This window comes from Sebastes fasciatus, chromosome 6 (assembly GCF_043250625.1).
Source record: "Sebastes fasciatus isolate fSebFas1 chromosome 6, fSebFas1.pri, whole genome shotgun sequence".
NCBI classification, from domain to species: domain Eukaryota; kingdom Metazoa; phylum Chordata; class Actinopteri; order Perciformes; family Sebastidae; genus Sebastes; species Sebastes fasciatus.
Window position 1 is genome coordinate 17,479,174 of NC_133800.1, and position 16,629 is coordinate 17,495,802.

The 16,629-nt window shown below is 39.9% G+C and overlaps 1 protein-coding gene across 9 annotated transcripts; it reads right to left on the reverse strand.

Moving 5' to 3' along the window:
• Positions 1-989: 989 nt before the first annotated feature.
• Positions 990-16,358, reverse strand: ddhd2 (DDHD domain containing 2). 9 transcript variants are annotated; one of them, XM_074638125.1, is made up of 20 exons: positions 16,200-16,358; positions 14,441-14,646; positions 11,305-11,497; positions 9,823-10,016; positions 9,583-9,672; positions 9,307-9,445; positions 8,758-8,847; positions 8,503-8,644; positions 8,166-8,374; positions 8,019-8,080; positions 7,785-7,904; positions 7,568-7,663; positions 6,922-7,098; positions 6,786-6,812; positions 6,164-6,319; positions 5,710-5,812; positions 5,446-5,607; positions 5,125-5,226; positions 3,359-3,527; positions 990-3,216 (listed from the first exon to the last, which is right to left on the reverse strand). In XM_074638125.1, the coding sequence occupies exons 2-20, from the start codon at positions 14,558-14,560 to the stop codon at positions 3,135-3,137; spliced, it is 2,433 nt and encodes an 810-aa protein (XP_074494226.1). In that variant the 5' UTR covers positions 14,561-14,646; positions 16,200-16,358; the 3' UTR covers positions 990-3,134. The 9 variants fall into 9 exon arrangements, with proteins under 9 accessions (XP_074494226.1, XP_074494225.1, XP_074494228.1 ...); XM_074638124.1 differs by having other exon boundaries at positions 15,972-16,307; XM_074638127.1 differs by lacking the exon at positions 16,200-16,358 and adding an exon at positions 15,972-16,150 and having other exon boundaries at positions 14,441-14,595.
• Positions 16,359-16,629: the final 271 nt, after the last annotated feature.

The following is a 16,629-nucleotide window of genomic DNA, read 5'->3' on the forward strand; positions in this document are numbered from 1 at the left end:
ATAAATGAAATTAAAGGTCCCATATTGTAAAAAGTGAGATTTTCATATCTTTTATATTATAAAGCAGGTTTAAGTGCTATATAAATACTGTGAAAGTATCCAAGCACTCAATATACAGAGAAATGTACACAGCCCGTATTCAGAAACTGTGCTTTTGAAACAAGCCGTTAGGATTTCTGTCCATTTGTGATGTCACAAATCTACAATATTTAGACCATTACAGGGTTTCAAATGTAAACATTCTAAATGCGTCCCAGTTTATATCTTGTTGCGGTGTATGTGAATGACATCAGCTGACAGGAAGTAAATATGGACCCAAACTGTTGCCAGGCAACGCAATTCTGTTGCAAATCCGTTGCAATTCTGTTGAAATGCACTAAAACGGAGCATTTCAGACAAAGGGGAAATACGGGGATATTCAGACAGACAGTACGAGAAAAATAAAGTTTTTTTTAACATTACAGCATGTAAACATGTTCTAGTAGAAACACAAAATACAAGTATGAACCTGAAAATTAGCACAATATGGGACCTTTAAGAATATGGTCACAAACATAAAACAAAGTACAGCACACATTCCTCACAATAGCTGTCATTTTTACTCTAACTTCACACTTCTAGTACCTCTTCAATGTCTTGTCTTAAATTTTTTAACAAATTCCAAAAACATTTCCCAGATCTCATAAATCTCCGCAGCTTTCTTCCTAGCTATATATGTGAGTTTCTCAAGATTCAAACTTGATACGTTTTTCAACCTGTGGCTAAGAGAGGGGCAACCAACATTTTTCCAACACAGTTTGCTTGTGATTGACTATCATTTTGTAAGTTATCCAATTTGATTTAGAAGAAGCTCAATATGCGGTAATTATGTCGTTTTTTTTAGGCTGTCAATGATGTCCTATGTAACAACATCCAACATGATACAGTCCCCAAAAGGGCTGCAGGTGAATTTATTGAGTTTTCAAATCCAGAATCAAAGAACACAAGAAGACACTTGTAATATTTTATTATGGCACATACAATGTGTTACCATATTCATAGGGTATGCATTCAGAAAGGAGGACATTTGTTTTTTTTGGTATGTATCAACATTTTAGTATCAAGTGCAAAAACAGTAGTTATGGTAAGGAAGAGGAGCCAGGGACCATTATAAGTCCTGTTTTACTGTTTAGACACTAAAAATGACACAAACGGTGGTGAAGTTCAAGGAAACGACAACATGATCATTTAGAATTCAGTGCATTTCTAAAGGAAGAAAATTGAACAACCCCATTTGATTAATTCATGTATTGTGCAGATGTTACACCCAGAGGGCTGACTGAGACACAGGGCAGAGCTTTGGTGGCGGGGGCAGTGGTGCCCTCACAGTGCATAACATAGGAGTCATCACTCTAACACAGAGTTTCTCAACTTTGTAGTCTGGACCCCATGTTGCTCAATGGTGCAGATTTGTGATATATATAACATTGATATAATGATATTTGTTGCGTATATTTTTATATAAAATAAGTTGATATGCTTTGAAACATAATTTCTATATAATCTATGAATGATGCTCTTTAAATCAAATGTATATGACTTCAATGTGACAACTCTGTTATTGCTGGGTTCATGAGAATTATTAACATTTTGGGTCACGACCAGAAAATGTTGATAAACCCTGCTCTTACAAAACAAAGAAGTGCATGCAATGCAGAACATGATTTTATAATACCTTGATACAAAGAGAAACATGTACCATTTGGCCCTTGGTTTATACAAAAGTCAGAATGTGAGATGAGACTCTGTATTGAAATGAACCATATTTTAGGATAAACAATATACTGCTGTTAGGAATCACAGAAAGATACGTTGTGAGTCAAAAGTGGTAAATGAGGAATGGCACAGACCTCGGGGAGAGAAAATGGAAATGTACATACTGTAGTCACACACACAGTACATGCATACACACACTATGGAAAGACAACCAGCTTGTCCTTTCAAGCATCTGCATATCTCTACTTCATTTCTGACACAAATCTTCATCAGGGTCGCTTCTTTTAGATAGAGGTGTAGATATGATCAACCTAAATCATATTGCAAGTGAAATAAAAATATTATTAGAAGGCAGGATGAAGTTCACTTTCAGTGACAGGGTCAGTACAGGACTACATCTGGGAAATGAAAAATAAACGACATCAGCATTATTGTTATATTGCACAAATGTAGGAGTAGCAGCTTTGGGTTTCAAGTGGCCTTTAGTGTTGACAGAAAGAAAATATAGCTGCCAGGCGACAAAATATCAACCTACAGAGTCCTTCAGAAGGTAAACAGTTTAAAGTCACCAAATGAAACCACCGGACTTGCTTATTTATAAAGGTACGGTCTGATGCTAGGCTAAGGAAGAGCTTTAAGTTTAAAGGGTCGGACAGAGATGCCTGTTGAACAGACTTATAGTTAATTCGAATTATAGATCTACATTTCAGATTTTTGGAGGCTGTACACAGGGCAGGGGAATATATACATTTATAGATTACAATCTATTCATATATCTATTAATTATATTCTGGGATTTTTTAATGTATTTGTGTTGTCAAATACATAGAAATACCAGCTTGGGATGAATTCCAGTTTGTAATCCAATGTGATAAAAATTATACTTGATACACAACTTGATGTTTTCCATATTTGAAGAAGTGCTTGGTGTGTCTTCTGATTATCATGAGGATTATTTTTCAGTATTATTAAGCTGCAGCTGTATGCATGATATGTCAATGTTGGAAAGTGCAAAGTAAAGTAAAGAATTACTCAAAAAAAACAAAACAGAAAAGTGCGACCAGGAGCATGACGGTGATGTTGTGGTGGATTTGAAACAGACACCGAATGCAGTCCTGCAGTGGGAGTTCAGGCAGCACCAAGAAGCCACCACTCCCTCAAATGAAGGTTGACTTTCATATCTGAACCAAGATCACCTGACTGCAGCCAAACAGTCTCCATTGTTAAGGGAGGAGAGGGCGGGGCAGTCAGGTAATGCCCAGACGGTAAGGCATTCTGGAAGAGGATTGTGCGGCCTCTGGCTCTGACAGCTGTCCTTCATTTTCTCACTTTCAACTTACTGTCAAGTTAAAAAGCAAATCTACATTCATAAAACGTTATTATTGTTGTGGCTGTTCTATGGCCACATCTAGCTTGTCGTAGATCTCCTTCAGCAGCAGGAGAGCAGTGTCCTCAGATTCCCTAACAGACAGAGAGGGGAAAACATCCTTTATTTGAGGTAGATCAAAATCAGGGAAGTAAAACGGGATACAACAAAGAGATAATATCAGCAGCACTCAATACAAAAGAGAACTGTGGTCCACCACAGGTATGCATGACTCACCAGTAACACAGATGAGACTGGATGGCAAACAGGTACTCGTTGAAGCTCTCGATGGGTTTTTCCTGAAGTACGTAGTCGATCCTTCGTCCTCCGTTCAACATACCCACTTTAATCTCAGGCTGCTCGGTCTGCTCCGCTGACTCCGAGGACTCTGCCTCCTCACACACTCCTGCAAGGACAGAATTAAAAAAGATGAAGCTGTACTGGCAGGCAACAGACAACACAAACAAAGACAATAGCCAGAGGCAGCTATCTGTTTTGAAAACCAGAACAGAGCAGATAATTGACAGGAAATAAGAGAGTGGCTGCTGAATATACTGTGATAGGATAACAACACCAAAAACAGTCTTAGTTTGTGACTGTTTCGAATAGCATTGCGTAATGCCTTTATAGGTAAGGACTTGTTTACTAAAGATGTTGGTTGCACGGTCGGTGTTTTAGAGAATTGGTTATATTAGCTTATCATTTAATGACAGTTTTTTGATTAGCACTGAATAGATGTCTACTATATCAATATATATATATCAATTGATCATAGAGGTGCCAACTTTTTGCCTCTGACCTGATATGCACTCACCCATAGGTGCAAGTGGAGTAAATGTCAGTAAGGTGGGTCCATTTTGTGATGAGTGAATGGTATGTTTGTTGGTATGTTACGACTGCGTTGTTGTTTTAACAGTGATCTCCACAAAAACCTAATGCACTGCTGATTTAATCTAAACTGCCGCCTGCTGGTTTCCCATACTGTTTTAATGACTATTTAAGACAATCTACCTCTGCATTTACTGGCTTGTAATTCTGATATTAAAAGATAAAAATCCTACACTTGAATTAAATTGTAATATGTCCTAAAGAGTCTCATGTTTGGGATCTTGCACCACTATACTGTATACAACAAGTGAAGGTTGTAGGAGTCCTCTTTAACGTATAGAGAGTGAAAAGTAAAACAAAAAAGGTATCGTCTGATTAAATGTATAGCCTGTTCTTACAGCAGCTGTATTCCTGTGACCCATTTCATGAACTGACAGACTAAGTACATGGTGCTGTAGAAAGGGGCAAGACTTGTACCGGCATGTAGCTACTGTAGGTGACCTGCTACTGATGACTGACATAACCTGCTGGTTGAACTACTCATGTTAACAAAACAACTGCAATCACTAATATTCAACTCGTCCTATTTGCACAGCACATACAAGAGTGTGCCATGAACCGGTTACTCAGGTGGCCTCTGATGTTGACGATCAGTGAAGCAGTCAATAAATTCAACCAATCAGAACTGTCAGCAGGAGAGGGGGGGGGGGGGACGGCCTGAAGGGGGTGTCAGTAACTTAAAAAATGAGTTGAAGATTTGATGTACAGCAGTAGTAGTGTAGTTAGGCATGGGGGGAGGAGCAGCGGTGAGAGCCTGCAGCAATAAAGACATACATGACATAACATTTGATCTTTGTGAAGGAGCTGACGATTCAAAGTAAACCACAGTAGTTGAGTACCACCAGGTTTTTTAATATATAAATTCTGCAGGTAATGTAGCATCATTTTTATCATTAAAACATGTAATGAAAGTATTTAGTTTTGTGTCTTTTGTGCATGTTTATTTTCCAGATTTGAAACCAGGGAAATTAAATGGAACATGCAGAAAGAAAGACAAGTTTATACAGGCTTGTATGTTTTACAGTTTATAGAGAAAACCAGTTTGCAAAACTACAAGTAAGCTAGCTTTACTCGTTTTTCTCATATATTCTAGCCAAGTGACTATCCTGGCTTACCTTGGAAGTAATGCTTATGAAGGGCCCTGGGCCACTCCAGTATTTTAGTCCAAAAATCAGCACTTTTCTCTTCCCTCTTAGCAGAAGCAGAAGTGGCTGAGGCTGAGGTTCAAGGTAAAGTGGTAAGGGGTGAGGAAGGCAGGAGCAACCACCAGATAGGGCAGAAGAGGGGAGGGGAGGGTGGCAATATGCAGAGAGAGGTGAGAGGAGTATAAGGAGACTGCGTTAGACACACTCTGAAGAATGCTCACACACACACACAGACACACACACACAAATCATCCACAAATACACAAAGGCAAATAAAAGTGCTATTTCTACCCTGTGGCTCTTGAAGGTCTCTCTCTATTGTAGTGTCTCTTGCATCCAACGGGGGCAGTGCAGCAACTGGCACTCTGGCAAAGGACTGCCATGCCGTCCGTAACGATCCCAAAACGTTGTTCTTCAAATCCATGCTCATACGGGTAAAGCTGTCCTTTAGTTCTATTAGAAAATAGAAAAAAGATTATCATCAACCCTATTAAATAAAAGCCCACACCACAATATTGTTCACAAAGACAAGGTGAAAGAGGCAGACATCCATACCCAGGTGCATTCTCTTGCGGCCTTTATGATGAGGGATCAGCATGGGCTCCAGATCCACCTCTGTTACAATCATCGGCTCCAACCGATAGGCCACAGGGTCATACTACACAGCAATACACAGGGGAAGAGATGAAGGTAACTTTTAATAGATGACCCTAATAAATGACACCAACATATTTTTCTTTATTTTCTCTTTAGCACATCCGCATGTTTATTGATGCCAAAAGTTCAGTGTTGAAACTTCTACTAGTATTCTTGTCATTATGTTAATTCAATGCTGCGGTTACATCTGTAATTTCCAACATGAGCTGCCCTGTTAATGTCTCTTTGTTTGATAAAAAAAAAAAGTCAAACTGTAGTTTTGGCAGATAAAAGCAGGTATTATCCCTTTTTGTGGACTGAGTGCAGGATGTGTGCCTGAATGGGCCGATGCAGTAAATATGTGATTACCCACCGGGTGGTAGATGTTGTAAAAGCTCTTGCAGGTTGGGAAGGCGTAGTTGGGATCGATTTGTTTGAGCCCACGGACGGTCAGGAACATTCCAATAGGAGAGCCAAAAGCAAAAAATGTCTGAGGGTGGAAAGCCAGCTGTGGGTAATCAATGGATACCTGTGGAGGGAGGATGGGGTCGGTATTAAATTAGTTAAAAAAATGTTGTGATTTTAACACAGATTTTGTTCTAAGAAGACACAACTATTCAGACAGATGGAAACACTTAACTATGGTGATTACATTAAACATTTAAACTACATTTCATGACATCAAGACAACAGCCAGGGTGTATGACAGCAGGTAAAGAGGAGACCAGGGAGCTGACCATTCATGCAGGACTGGATGAGCACAGACAGTGAGTGTGATATTGGGTGGTGTGACTCAATGGGACAAAGATGGTAGCTTCAATCACATCAGCACAATCTGACTTAGCCATGGAAACCCTACTGCTCATAAATTAGCAACTATAATTCAAGTCGCCTTGAGTTTTCCCTGATCAGACCAGACTGTATGTGAAAAGAACCCCCGGGCACAGTGAGATCATAGAGAGCCTGAGAGCATGGGGACACCATGTGAGACACACCTGTCCCTTGGCTATGCCTCCATTGGTCTGTCCAGGCAAGCGGGGGGAGGAGAGAAGCAGGAAGGTGATGCATCAAAGCTTTTATCTACTGGTACTCCCAAGCAAAACTTTATATGTCTGTGTCCATTTGTAGTACCTGTCCAATGCCGACGTTAAAGTATTCGTAGTCTACAGAATTGGTGACAGACTGCGCCCTGTGGAACTGGGGCGGCTCCATCGTCAATCCTGGAGACTGGTTACCATCGCCATCGCTGGTCACTTGAGGTTGAACTTGCAACCCTGGTGGCAGACGTACTGCCCCCGTCTTACAACCCTATTTTGATTGAGAAATATAAAAAGTTATTTAAACAATATCTGAACTGTAGATACTTTTTATGGTTACTATCATTTGGAAAGCAAAACAGGAGCTGGCAATAAATGAAATTAGCAGCATCAAACAACCTGTTTCTCACTGTTGTCCACAGTAAACCAGTTCCCTTAAATGTTTCATCCTACCTTGGAATATAAAAGTACATATAAAAACATGCCACATAGCCAGCATTAGACAAACAATCCACATCAATGGTTGTTTAAACACATACACATGGGAAAAATAAGTTTAGTATGGAATCATGTGAATTGTTTTGCAAAAATAGGAAGTAGATTAATGCCAAGCATTATAAGCATCCAACTAAATTTCATCCAGACGAAGCCCAGACCCAAGAAACATATTAACGTAAAAAGATTGTAATGGTAATACGTTCCAAAACAAGAAAACTCAGCAGAGTTTCAGTCTGTCTGACCTCTGAAAGCCATTTCCTCCTGACGTAGTTCAGGATCTTCTTCCGAGGTCCAAGGGGGATTCCTAAATCTTTGAGATCACCGTCTTGGCAAAGAGCCTAAAGGAGGAGATCCATAAGTATTTAACTACGTATTACACTTGAATATGCATGTCCTTTGTGTTTGTGTGTGTGTGTGTGTGTGTGTGTGTGTGTGTGTGTGTGTGTGTGTGTGTGTTACCAGTGATTCCAGGTCTAGGTTTTCTGCCTGTAGCGTATCCAGGTATTGCTGCAGGCCGAGTCTGGTCAGAGTCTGCTGCAGTGTGTCACAGTTCAGATGAAAAGGCTCACCAGAGGGCACCTAAAGCACAGGGAGATAAAGGGAAGGGGATTTTCTTATCTACATGTAGAGAAACGTGTAATCTTTGTATCTGTATACTAATACTGTTATCTTTTACTATGAATAATATCGTACCCCCTCTCTGGCATCTGATCCAGTCCTCTGATTGGTCAGCAGGTCAAACAGAATCAGAGAACCTGAGGAACGAGAGATGAGTTGAAGTTCAGCATTTCAATGACTTGTGACTGTGTGTGTGTGTTTCTTTGTTTGTACATGTCTTACCCAGGCTATGGCCCACTACTGAAATGGCCCCTTTAAACTCTGAGTGTCTCTGTTTAAAGAGGGTGTGGAGCTTGTTGATCTCTGAAGCCACTGTGTCCACTATGGTCTGGCAGTAGGTGGGGCTGTTATAGAAAAACAGGTCCAGCAGAGTGTCGTTGGTGAAATGTCTCAGCCTGCTAATGCTGGGTAGAGTGATCCTCTGGATGTCTCTGAACAGTGGGGGAAGGGAGGGAAGACAGAGTTTCACAACTTTCGGCAAGTATTGGAGACATATTACGTAGTCTTGGTCAACAGAGGGATCTTGTGTTGTCCACTCTCCATCTCTCTCCATACTTACTCGTCCACACCAGTGGCATCCCCGTGTAGAGCGCTGTGCCAGTTGACTGGGAGGAACTCCACCCTTCCTACCTGGCCATCCTGCTGAGCTTGCTTATAGTGAGAGGCCAGGAGGGATAGGGAAGCACTCCTGAAGTCATTTACTGGAGAGAGATAAGAAGAAAAGGAGTCATAAATACATATAAATATATGCATATATACAAAGCACACACACACAAACACACAAACACACATATATATATAAAGTCACACTTACCACACTGTATGATGGATCTGAAGCGCAAGTCACATGCAGGGCCGATGCCATGGACCATAAAGACAAGGTGGTCCACCTTTTCTGGTTCACCTGGGAACACGTACAGAAATAAGTGTAAACTGTACTAATACTTTTTTAGATGGGTAGAGCTGGGCAATATATCAATATTATATCAATATCGTGATATGAGACTAGATATCGTCTTATCGTCTTGGATATCGTAATATGGCACAAGTGTGGTCTTTTCCTGGTTTTAAAGCCTACATTACAGTTCAGTGATGTAATTTTCTGAACTTAGCAGACTATTAGCTGTTCTATTATTTGCCTTTACCCACTTGGTCAATATATCCTCATCACTGATGATTATTTATTAAAAATCTCATTGTTTGAATATTTAGTGAAAGCACCAATAGTCAACCCTACAATATTGCCACCATATTGATATCGACATATTTGGCCAAAAATATTGTGATATTTGATTTTCTCCATATTGCACAGCTCTATAAATGAGCCTATATTCTAGTATATTTCTTCCTGGTAGATACATACCATCAGGTATTTCTACAGAGATGTTGTCCACTCCCCTCTTGACTGTTCGAGGCCGGGTCTGCTCCGAGGGGGAGGACACCCACGAGGGGGAGGACACCCACTCTTCCTGCAATCCTATTGGCTGATACTGCATTATCAGCTGAGAGAGGAGCAGGGAAATGAAGGAGAAGGGGCTTATTAGAACCTAATTTAATATATACTCAGAAAAGCCAAGGTGTGGCTTAGTCATGTATTTAATTATAGTGCCCTTAACGATATTTTAAAAGCAGGCCTTACTTTGGGATTGTGTAAGATGACAGTCTCTCCATTGGGAAATTCTAGTTTCCTCTTCCATTCATCTAAGGTCACTGCTATCATATAGGCCTCCTGAAATATTGGAGGATGGGAGGGGAAGGAATCAAAGACCAACAGATACGAAAGGAGTAAGTGAGGAAGATATTATATACATAGGAAGAGAATAAAGTCAAAAGTTGTAGGAATGAGCAGTGTGATGGTGAGCGTTCAGTGTCAGAGTACCTCCAGACTCTTGCTGAAGTCCTCAGGGTAAGGCATGAACCTGATGTCTTTATCTCCTTTATAGAACCAGGTACAGCGGCGTACTTCAGTGGGGCTTTGCTCCCAGTACACAGCGTAGCGCTTCCTCTCCTTGACGTGTACGTCATACCGCTCTCCATCCGCAGATATCACCACCTCATCCTCCTCGTCTCCTACTACACATTAAACACACACATGCACAGTGATTCTGAATGAAGGTTGTTGTATGTACAAGCCATGTAATTGATGAAGAAGTTCCTTTTCAAGCTAAAGTTATTAACCCGGACTTTACCCATAGAACTATGTTGTTATTTTGCAGTGATCATTGCTCACTGGCTTTGGACTTCTGCAACTGCAGCAACACAAGGAGGTTAAGTGTACTCGCCTGGAATAGCATGGACAAACCTTGTATAGGAATGTGAGCAAAGGAACTGCAATCCTCTCTCGCTTTGGAAAGACATGTATTGTCAAAGGAAAGACAAGAACTTTGATTGTTTAGGGAGCCCTGATATAGAATGTGTGTGATTAATTATCAATATACAGTAGATATTCAATATTTTAAAGGAATACAACGCATCATTTTTACACGAGAACTCTAGAACTTTAAATATGAATATCATGGATGCCAACTCTAAATGAATGTAAACAACAAAGGTACTGTATCAGATACTGATCATAATGAGCCTCACCTAAAACCGGCCAGAAACTGAACTAACTGAAACTCGATGTTAAGCCGCTTGTAACGTTGAGCAAGTCCTGTCAAGAGAGTAAAGCAACCTACTGGGCACCAGGCCATTGCTGGCAACAGTAATGTTTTGACATCTTCTCACTAGAAACGTTTGACATAATTACACACGCTTTTATACATAATGTACAGGTTCAGTATACACCGATCAGCCATAACATTAAGACCACTGACAGGCCAAGTGAATAACACTGATTATCTTGTTACAATGGCACCTGGCAGTGGATGGGATATATTAGACAGCAAGTGAACATTTTGAACTTTGAACTTTGTGTTGGAAGCAGAAAAAATTGGCAAGTGTAAGGAAGTGAGTGACTTTAACAAGGGCCATATTGTGACGGCTAGATGACTGGGTCAGAGCATCTCCAAAACTGCAGCTCTTGTAGGATGTTCCAGGTCTGTAGTGGTCAGGACCTATCGAAAGTTGTCCAAGGAAGGAAAACCGGTGAACCGGCGACAGGGTCATGGGCCGCCAAGGCTCATTGATGCACGTGGGGAGCGAAGGCTGGCCCGTGTTGTCCAATCCAATTGAAGAGCTACTGTAGCTCAAATTGCTGAAAAAGTTAATGCTGGTTCTGATAGAAAGGTGTCAGAACACACAGTGCATCGCAGTTTGTTGCGTATGAAGCTGCGTAGCCGCAGACCGGTTAGGATGCCCATGCTGTCCTAATGTTATGGCTGATCGGTGTATAATGTTCATGTAGAGTACACGTACTTACCAGTGTTGCAGGCATTCTCTAGTTTATCAGAGTCTTCTCTGCTGAAAGGAAGCCAGGAGGTGTTGTCATCGGCTCGTCGACAGAAGAACCAGTGAGGCTGCACTTCTTTATAAGGAGCTGGGACCGACTCCATGTCAAGCATCTCAAAGGAGGACGTGGAACAAGGGGAGGCCTCATCCACCGCAGGCGACACCTGGAGAAAAAATATCCTCAATCAATAAACCTTTTTCTTGAATGCTATATACACCTGTGCATGCACCTGGCCACCAGTCAACTCTGTAGCTTCCAGAATAAGTAAATATAGAAGTCTGAGCTAAGTCTGTGTCCTTCCATTAAGCTCCTATCAAGGAACCTGAGACCACGAGACAAAGAAAAGGACAGTCGGACAGGAAAGGATTAGGCCTCCCGTTGGCCAGACACACAAAGCCCTGTTTTATTCTTTCCTCCTCAACAAGCTGTCTCTTGTCTCTTCTTCTTTCCACAACTGATCCGGCTACCGCTTGTAAACAACCTTTATTCAGTGGAATATCTTTCATTCACAAACAATGCTGCCAGTAACACATTTGGTACTCCATTGCTCCTGTTTCAGCGTGTTGAAAGACAGAGCCTGCCACTGCTTGACACAACAACAAGCGTCCTTCCTAAGAACTAAATCTTGTTGATCTCCTTGCAAGTAATACCATGCTTGGTGTCATGCAACATAAATACAGTCAAAGTTCTTTTAGAAGATTAACCTTCCAGTGATTTATAATATTCTTAATTTATAATTTACAGTTTAAGTTTTTTAAATTTATTTATATTTTTTGTGTCTGAGTGACTAATAGGGACAACAATTTTTGAAATTGGTCCAGTATTTAGGGATAACCGGCAGCCGTGAAACGAGCTCCGAGGGCAATTGAGCAGCGTCAATGTAACGTCTGTTGTCTGACAACATTATGAAAAGGACCCTACAGAAAAATTTTATGTTTTTCTTAGCTTTCGCTTGATCCGGTTTACTTGTTATTGTGTCCAAGTACCACTGAAGGAGAAGTCTCGTTGTGAAATCTGAATATCCGTATACTCTTGCTCAAATAAATACGGATGATCATTGAATTCAAAGACCAAGTCCACATTGTGGAAATCATCTAAATGTTCAGCCATGACATTGAAAATATTTTAGATAACACTAAGCTACGCTTTCTGTACTCCAACACAACAAACTCTGACTGGCTGCCCATCGCGTTTCCACTATGGATGTCTTCCACCATTGTCTTCCAGCAACACATCACCTTGCGAGATTTCACAACGAGACTTCTCCTATAGAGAGACTCTTTCCATAATGTCAGACACTTATAATAACAATCAGAGTCTGTCAAGGCAAAAACAAGCACATTTAGTGGACCTAAATGACAGAACCAGATTGCCCCAATAGCACCACATTGCAGCCTGTGAGCAGCTGCCATCTACAGCACTCTCCCTCAATACGGGACCAATTTCAGAAATTGTTGTCCCTATTAGTCAGTTAGACACAAAAACATGGGGAAAGGGGCCCAGGTTTAAAAATACTGAAGTTACCCTTTAAAGAGGGAGAGTATGTGACTTCCATCTATAGCCCCTCCACAAGCCCACCGCTTCTACTTTTCCCTACTATCATTCAGCAAGGGGAAAATAATGCAGCAGCTATTTCTGCCTGAGAGGACAGGAGGACAGTTTTTATAAAGCCTTTGCACATTTTTACCTGGGAGGAGTGCATAATATTTCTAACACTACTGTTGTTGTGACAGAGTATTTCAATCCTGGCATGGCCTTGAAACTGTACAAGCCAAGGTGTCATGGTTTGTTGCATAGAGGTTCAATGTTGCTTCTATCAAATTTTCAGTGCCAGCTTAAACCTCTTAGGGTTTCCCTGATCACAGATCAACCTAGTCCAGGACTGAAAATAAACCTAATTGGAGGTAACACATTGAGAGTGTACCTTAATCCACAACTAGGACCCAAGCAGCCTTCTGTGCCCCTGCAGCTGATCAATGAGAAATGATGAAAGGACTGAACATAATCTTTAATGTAGATAACCCATTGACAGTGTACTGCAAAATCATGATAACTCTGAGAGGTCAAACTCACTGGGTCTTTGTTCTGCACAGCACCATAGATTTAGATTTTTTTTCTTGAGACAATTAACATCAATGATTCATTGTCAACTTCACCAATTGAGTTTTTTTTTCCATTTTTACCATTTTTTACAACTTATCCTTTTGTAATGAAAAAAGTCCATACCACTCTGAGATCTGTATGTCTGTGTTAAAGGTCACATATTGTGCTCATTTTCAGTTTCATAGTTGTATTTTATGTTTCTACTAGAACACGTTTACATGCTGTAATGTTAAAAAAAACAACTTTATGTTTCTCATATAGTCTGCCTGAATATACCTGTATTTACTCTCTGTCTGAAATGCTCCGTTTTAGTGCATTACAGCAGAATTGTGTTGCTAGGCAACAGCTTGGGTCCATGTGTACTTCCTGTCAGCTGATGACATTCACATACACTGCAGCAGGAAATAAACTGGGACACATATAGAATGCTTACGTTTAAAACTGTGAAATGGTCTGAATATTGTAGATTTGTGACATCACAAATGGACAAAAATCCTGACAGGTTGTTTCAAAAGCACAGTTTCTGAATACGGGCTGTGTGTATTTCTCTGTGGATTGAGTGTTTTGATACTTTCACAGTATTTATACAGCACTTAAACCTACTTTATAACATAAAAGACATGAAAATCTCACTCGAAGGACGACGGTCTGCAGGACAGATAATAATGCACTATATTCACTTGTTTAATAGTCGTGTATCACAGCTGTTACCCTGCACTATATTCAGATTTTACAGTTTTCTTCATCTCCTTGTATTTTGATATCTGGTATATTTTTGTGTACTTTGCACTACTAACTTTTTTACTGCCTTTTTACTAACATGTTTTGCACTATGGAACTGTGATGCTGGAAACTTGAATTTCCCTGAGGATCAATAAAGTTACTATCTATCTATCTATCTATTTATCTACACCCTAACCCCAATCATGGAGCTACAGGAATCAGACTTTGACAACCAACACGGTTACACCTATACACAAAAAAATCACACATGCACCCTCACCTGATCTTCAGGTGTGTTCCCTGTCGCCACAGTCTGAGTGGGGCTGTCCAACAGTTCTTGGGTGTTGGCGTCTGGGGCTGCCTGAGATAGACCCCCCTCTTCACCAGGACTGTGTGACATTAGCCCAAGACCTGACCCCAACCCTCAGCTCTGACCTGAGGTGGGGGGCAGGGAGTCACACAAACACAGGACCTGTAACAACCCAGCTGCACACAGAATGAGAACAAACATTAGGTTTAAAGATCAGATAAGATCAGATAAGATAAGATAAGATATTCCTTTATTAGTCCCGCAGTGGGGAAATTTGCAGTGTAGAGCAGCAAAGGGGATAGTGCAAAAAAAAGAAGATGCATCAGCTAACACAGTAAAAAAAAAGAAGAGCTAAACAAAGTGTAACAAAATATGAACCATTTAAATAGAAGGAAGTATAAAAATAGGAGCAGTTTATACAGTATTGACAATAAACAGACTATTAACAATATTGCACAAGTGGAAAATGATATTGCACAGTGAGAATGAAATGAAATTCCACCTGAAAATATCAGGTTATTGTCAGACCATCAGACCTGTTATAACATGTTATTGCACTGAAAAAAAGGATTTTTAAGAAAGTAAAAAAAAGCCTTATTTCTAGGATTTTTTTCTTATTTTTTGCCTAAAAAGAAATATAATCTTGACAAGCAAGTTTTGCATTAGAAAAGTAATCTCATTTTAAGAAAATATATATAACTTTTTCTTAATAAGATATTTAAATCTTAATTAAGGTGTAAATTCTTAAATTAATTAAAACAATCTTAAAGTCAGCTTAATCAAGAAAGCACAACACTCATTTTAAGTAAACATTTCTTACATAACAGTTTCTTTGCTTGTAATAAGCAAAATGTTGGCCTATTTTTCTAGTTTTAAGACACATTACAGTCTTAAAGTGTCTAGATTTATAGTCTAGTTTTAATAATTCTAGCCAAGTAAAATTTGCTTACCCCACTGGCAGATGTTTTTGCTCAAAACAAGAAGATTTGTCGAAATTTAAGAATATTTGGCTTATTTCTAGTAGGGCTGTTTTTGCAGTGTGCCTGTCAAGCTTGCAAAGGAGTGACTAGTGATACCTGCACCAAACTGTTGTTGAGCTGTTAACTAGTATCTAATCCCAGATCTCAGAGTATACTGTCATCTGCTTAATCAGCTGCAGGTCAATAACCTTTAATGCAATGGAAAATATAAACAGTCAGGTAGTTATATTATGAGTTAAGTTGCTAGATAAGTAAAGTTAGTAAGCACTTTGAGATTTCTTTACATTACTTTGAACAAAACTAGCTACTGCTTACGCTTATTCCTCATGTTATTGGTGTATTTTAAAGAAACAATGCAACAAAAACAATCATAGAGGCCAAGGGTTAACTGAACGTTGGTTGAGGTTCATGCTAACATTGGCTAGCTGAGTTACCATGACTGGACTAGTGTTAAACAATCCGTCTTCACATCCTGTTGACGTTATAGCACTAGGAACAGACAGTCGTTAGCTTAAACTCACCGACTACTTTCCATACAGTTAACGCAGAGGGTTTGTTTGTTGTTGTTTAGCTCGACCAAAGCTAGCTCGGCTAGCCAAAGACAGCCTCCTGTCAAACAGTGCCTGGTTACAGTCAGTTAAAGTGCCCTTGGAAATATGAGAACTACTAGATCAAAGTTCATGAACGACCACACTAACGGACAAATCAACTATTAAAACATACAATACAATAAATTATTAAAACCCTACATTTTCTTCAGGTGAATATTCCGCTGTAACACAAAGTAATTACGGATCTGTAAACTCTAAATCAAACACTCCCGAAAACATCACTTATAGGGCAAAAAGAACAGAACCGTCCTGCAGGAAAGTTAAATTTCCGAGTAACACGTGAAGGCGACATTAAGCAACATAGCGTCATCAGGTCACCGCCCCCCAGATCTTAAACTGACGTCACGAATCTGTAATGAGCTTGATTATCGTTTTTCTGCAGTGCAACACTAGAGGCGTACAAAGTTCAGATTTCACCAATGTAGTGAAGGTAAACATTCAGAACTTTTCTACATAAATTCAGTAGCTAATTGTAAATTGGATGGTTGTTTTTTTGGTGAAGGAGTTATTCTTATAAGCCCAAATATAGCCTATATGGTTCTGTTGTTGTGTTTTTTTTTACCAATGT

Coding starts and splice junctions, on each gene's coding strand:
- ddhd2 (XM_074638125.1), bottom strand. CDS start 14,560: ATGTCACACAGTCCTGGTGAAGAGGGGGGTCTATCTCAGGCAGCCCCA. Junction 7,099..7,567: donor GGAGGAAATGGCTTTCAGAG/GTCAGACAGACT, acceptor CAATCAAAATAG/GGTTGTAAGACGGGGGCAGT. Junction 6,320..6,785: donor GAGGCATAGCCAAGGGACAG/GTGTGTCTCACA, acceptor CTCCCTCCACAG/GTATCCATTGATTACCCACA.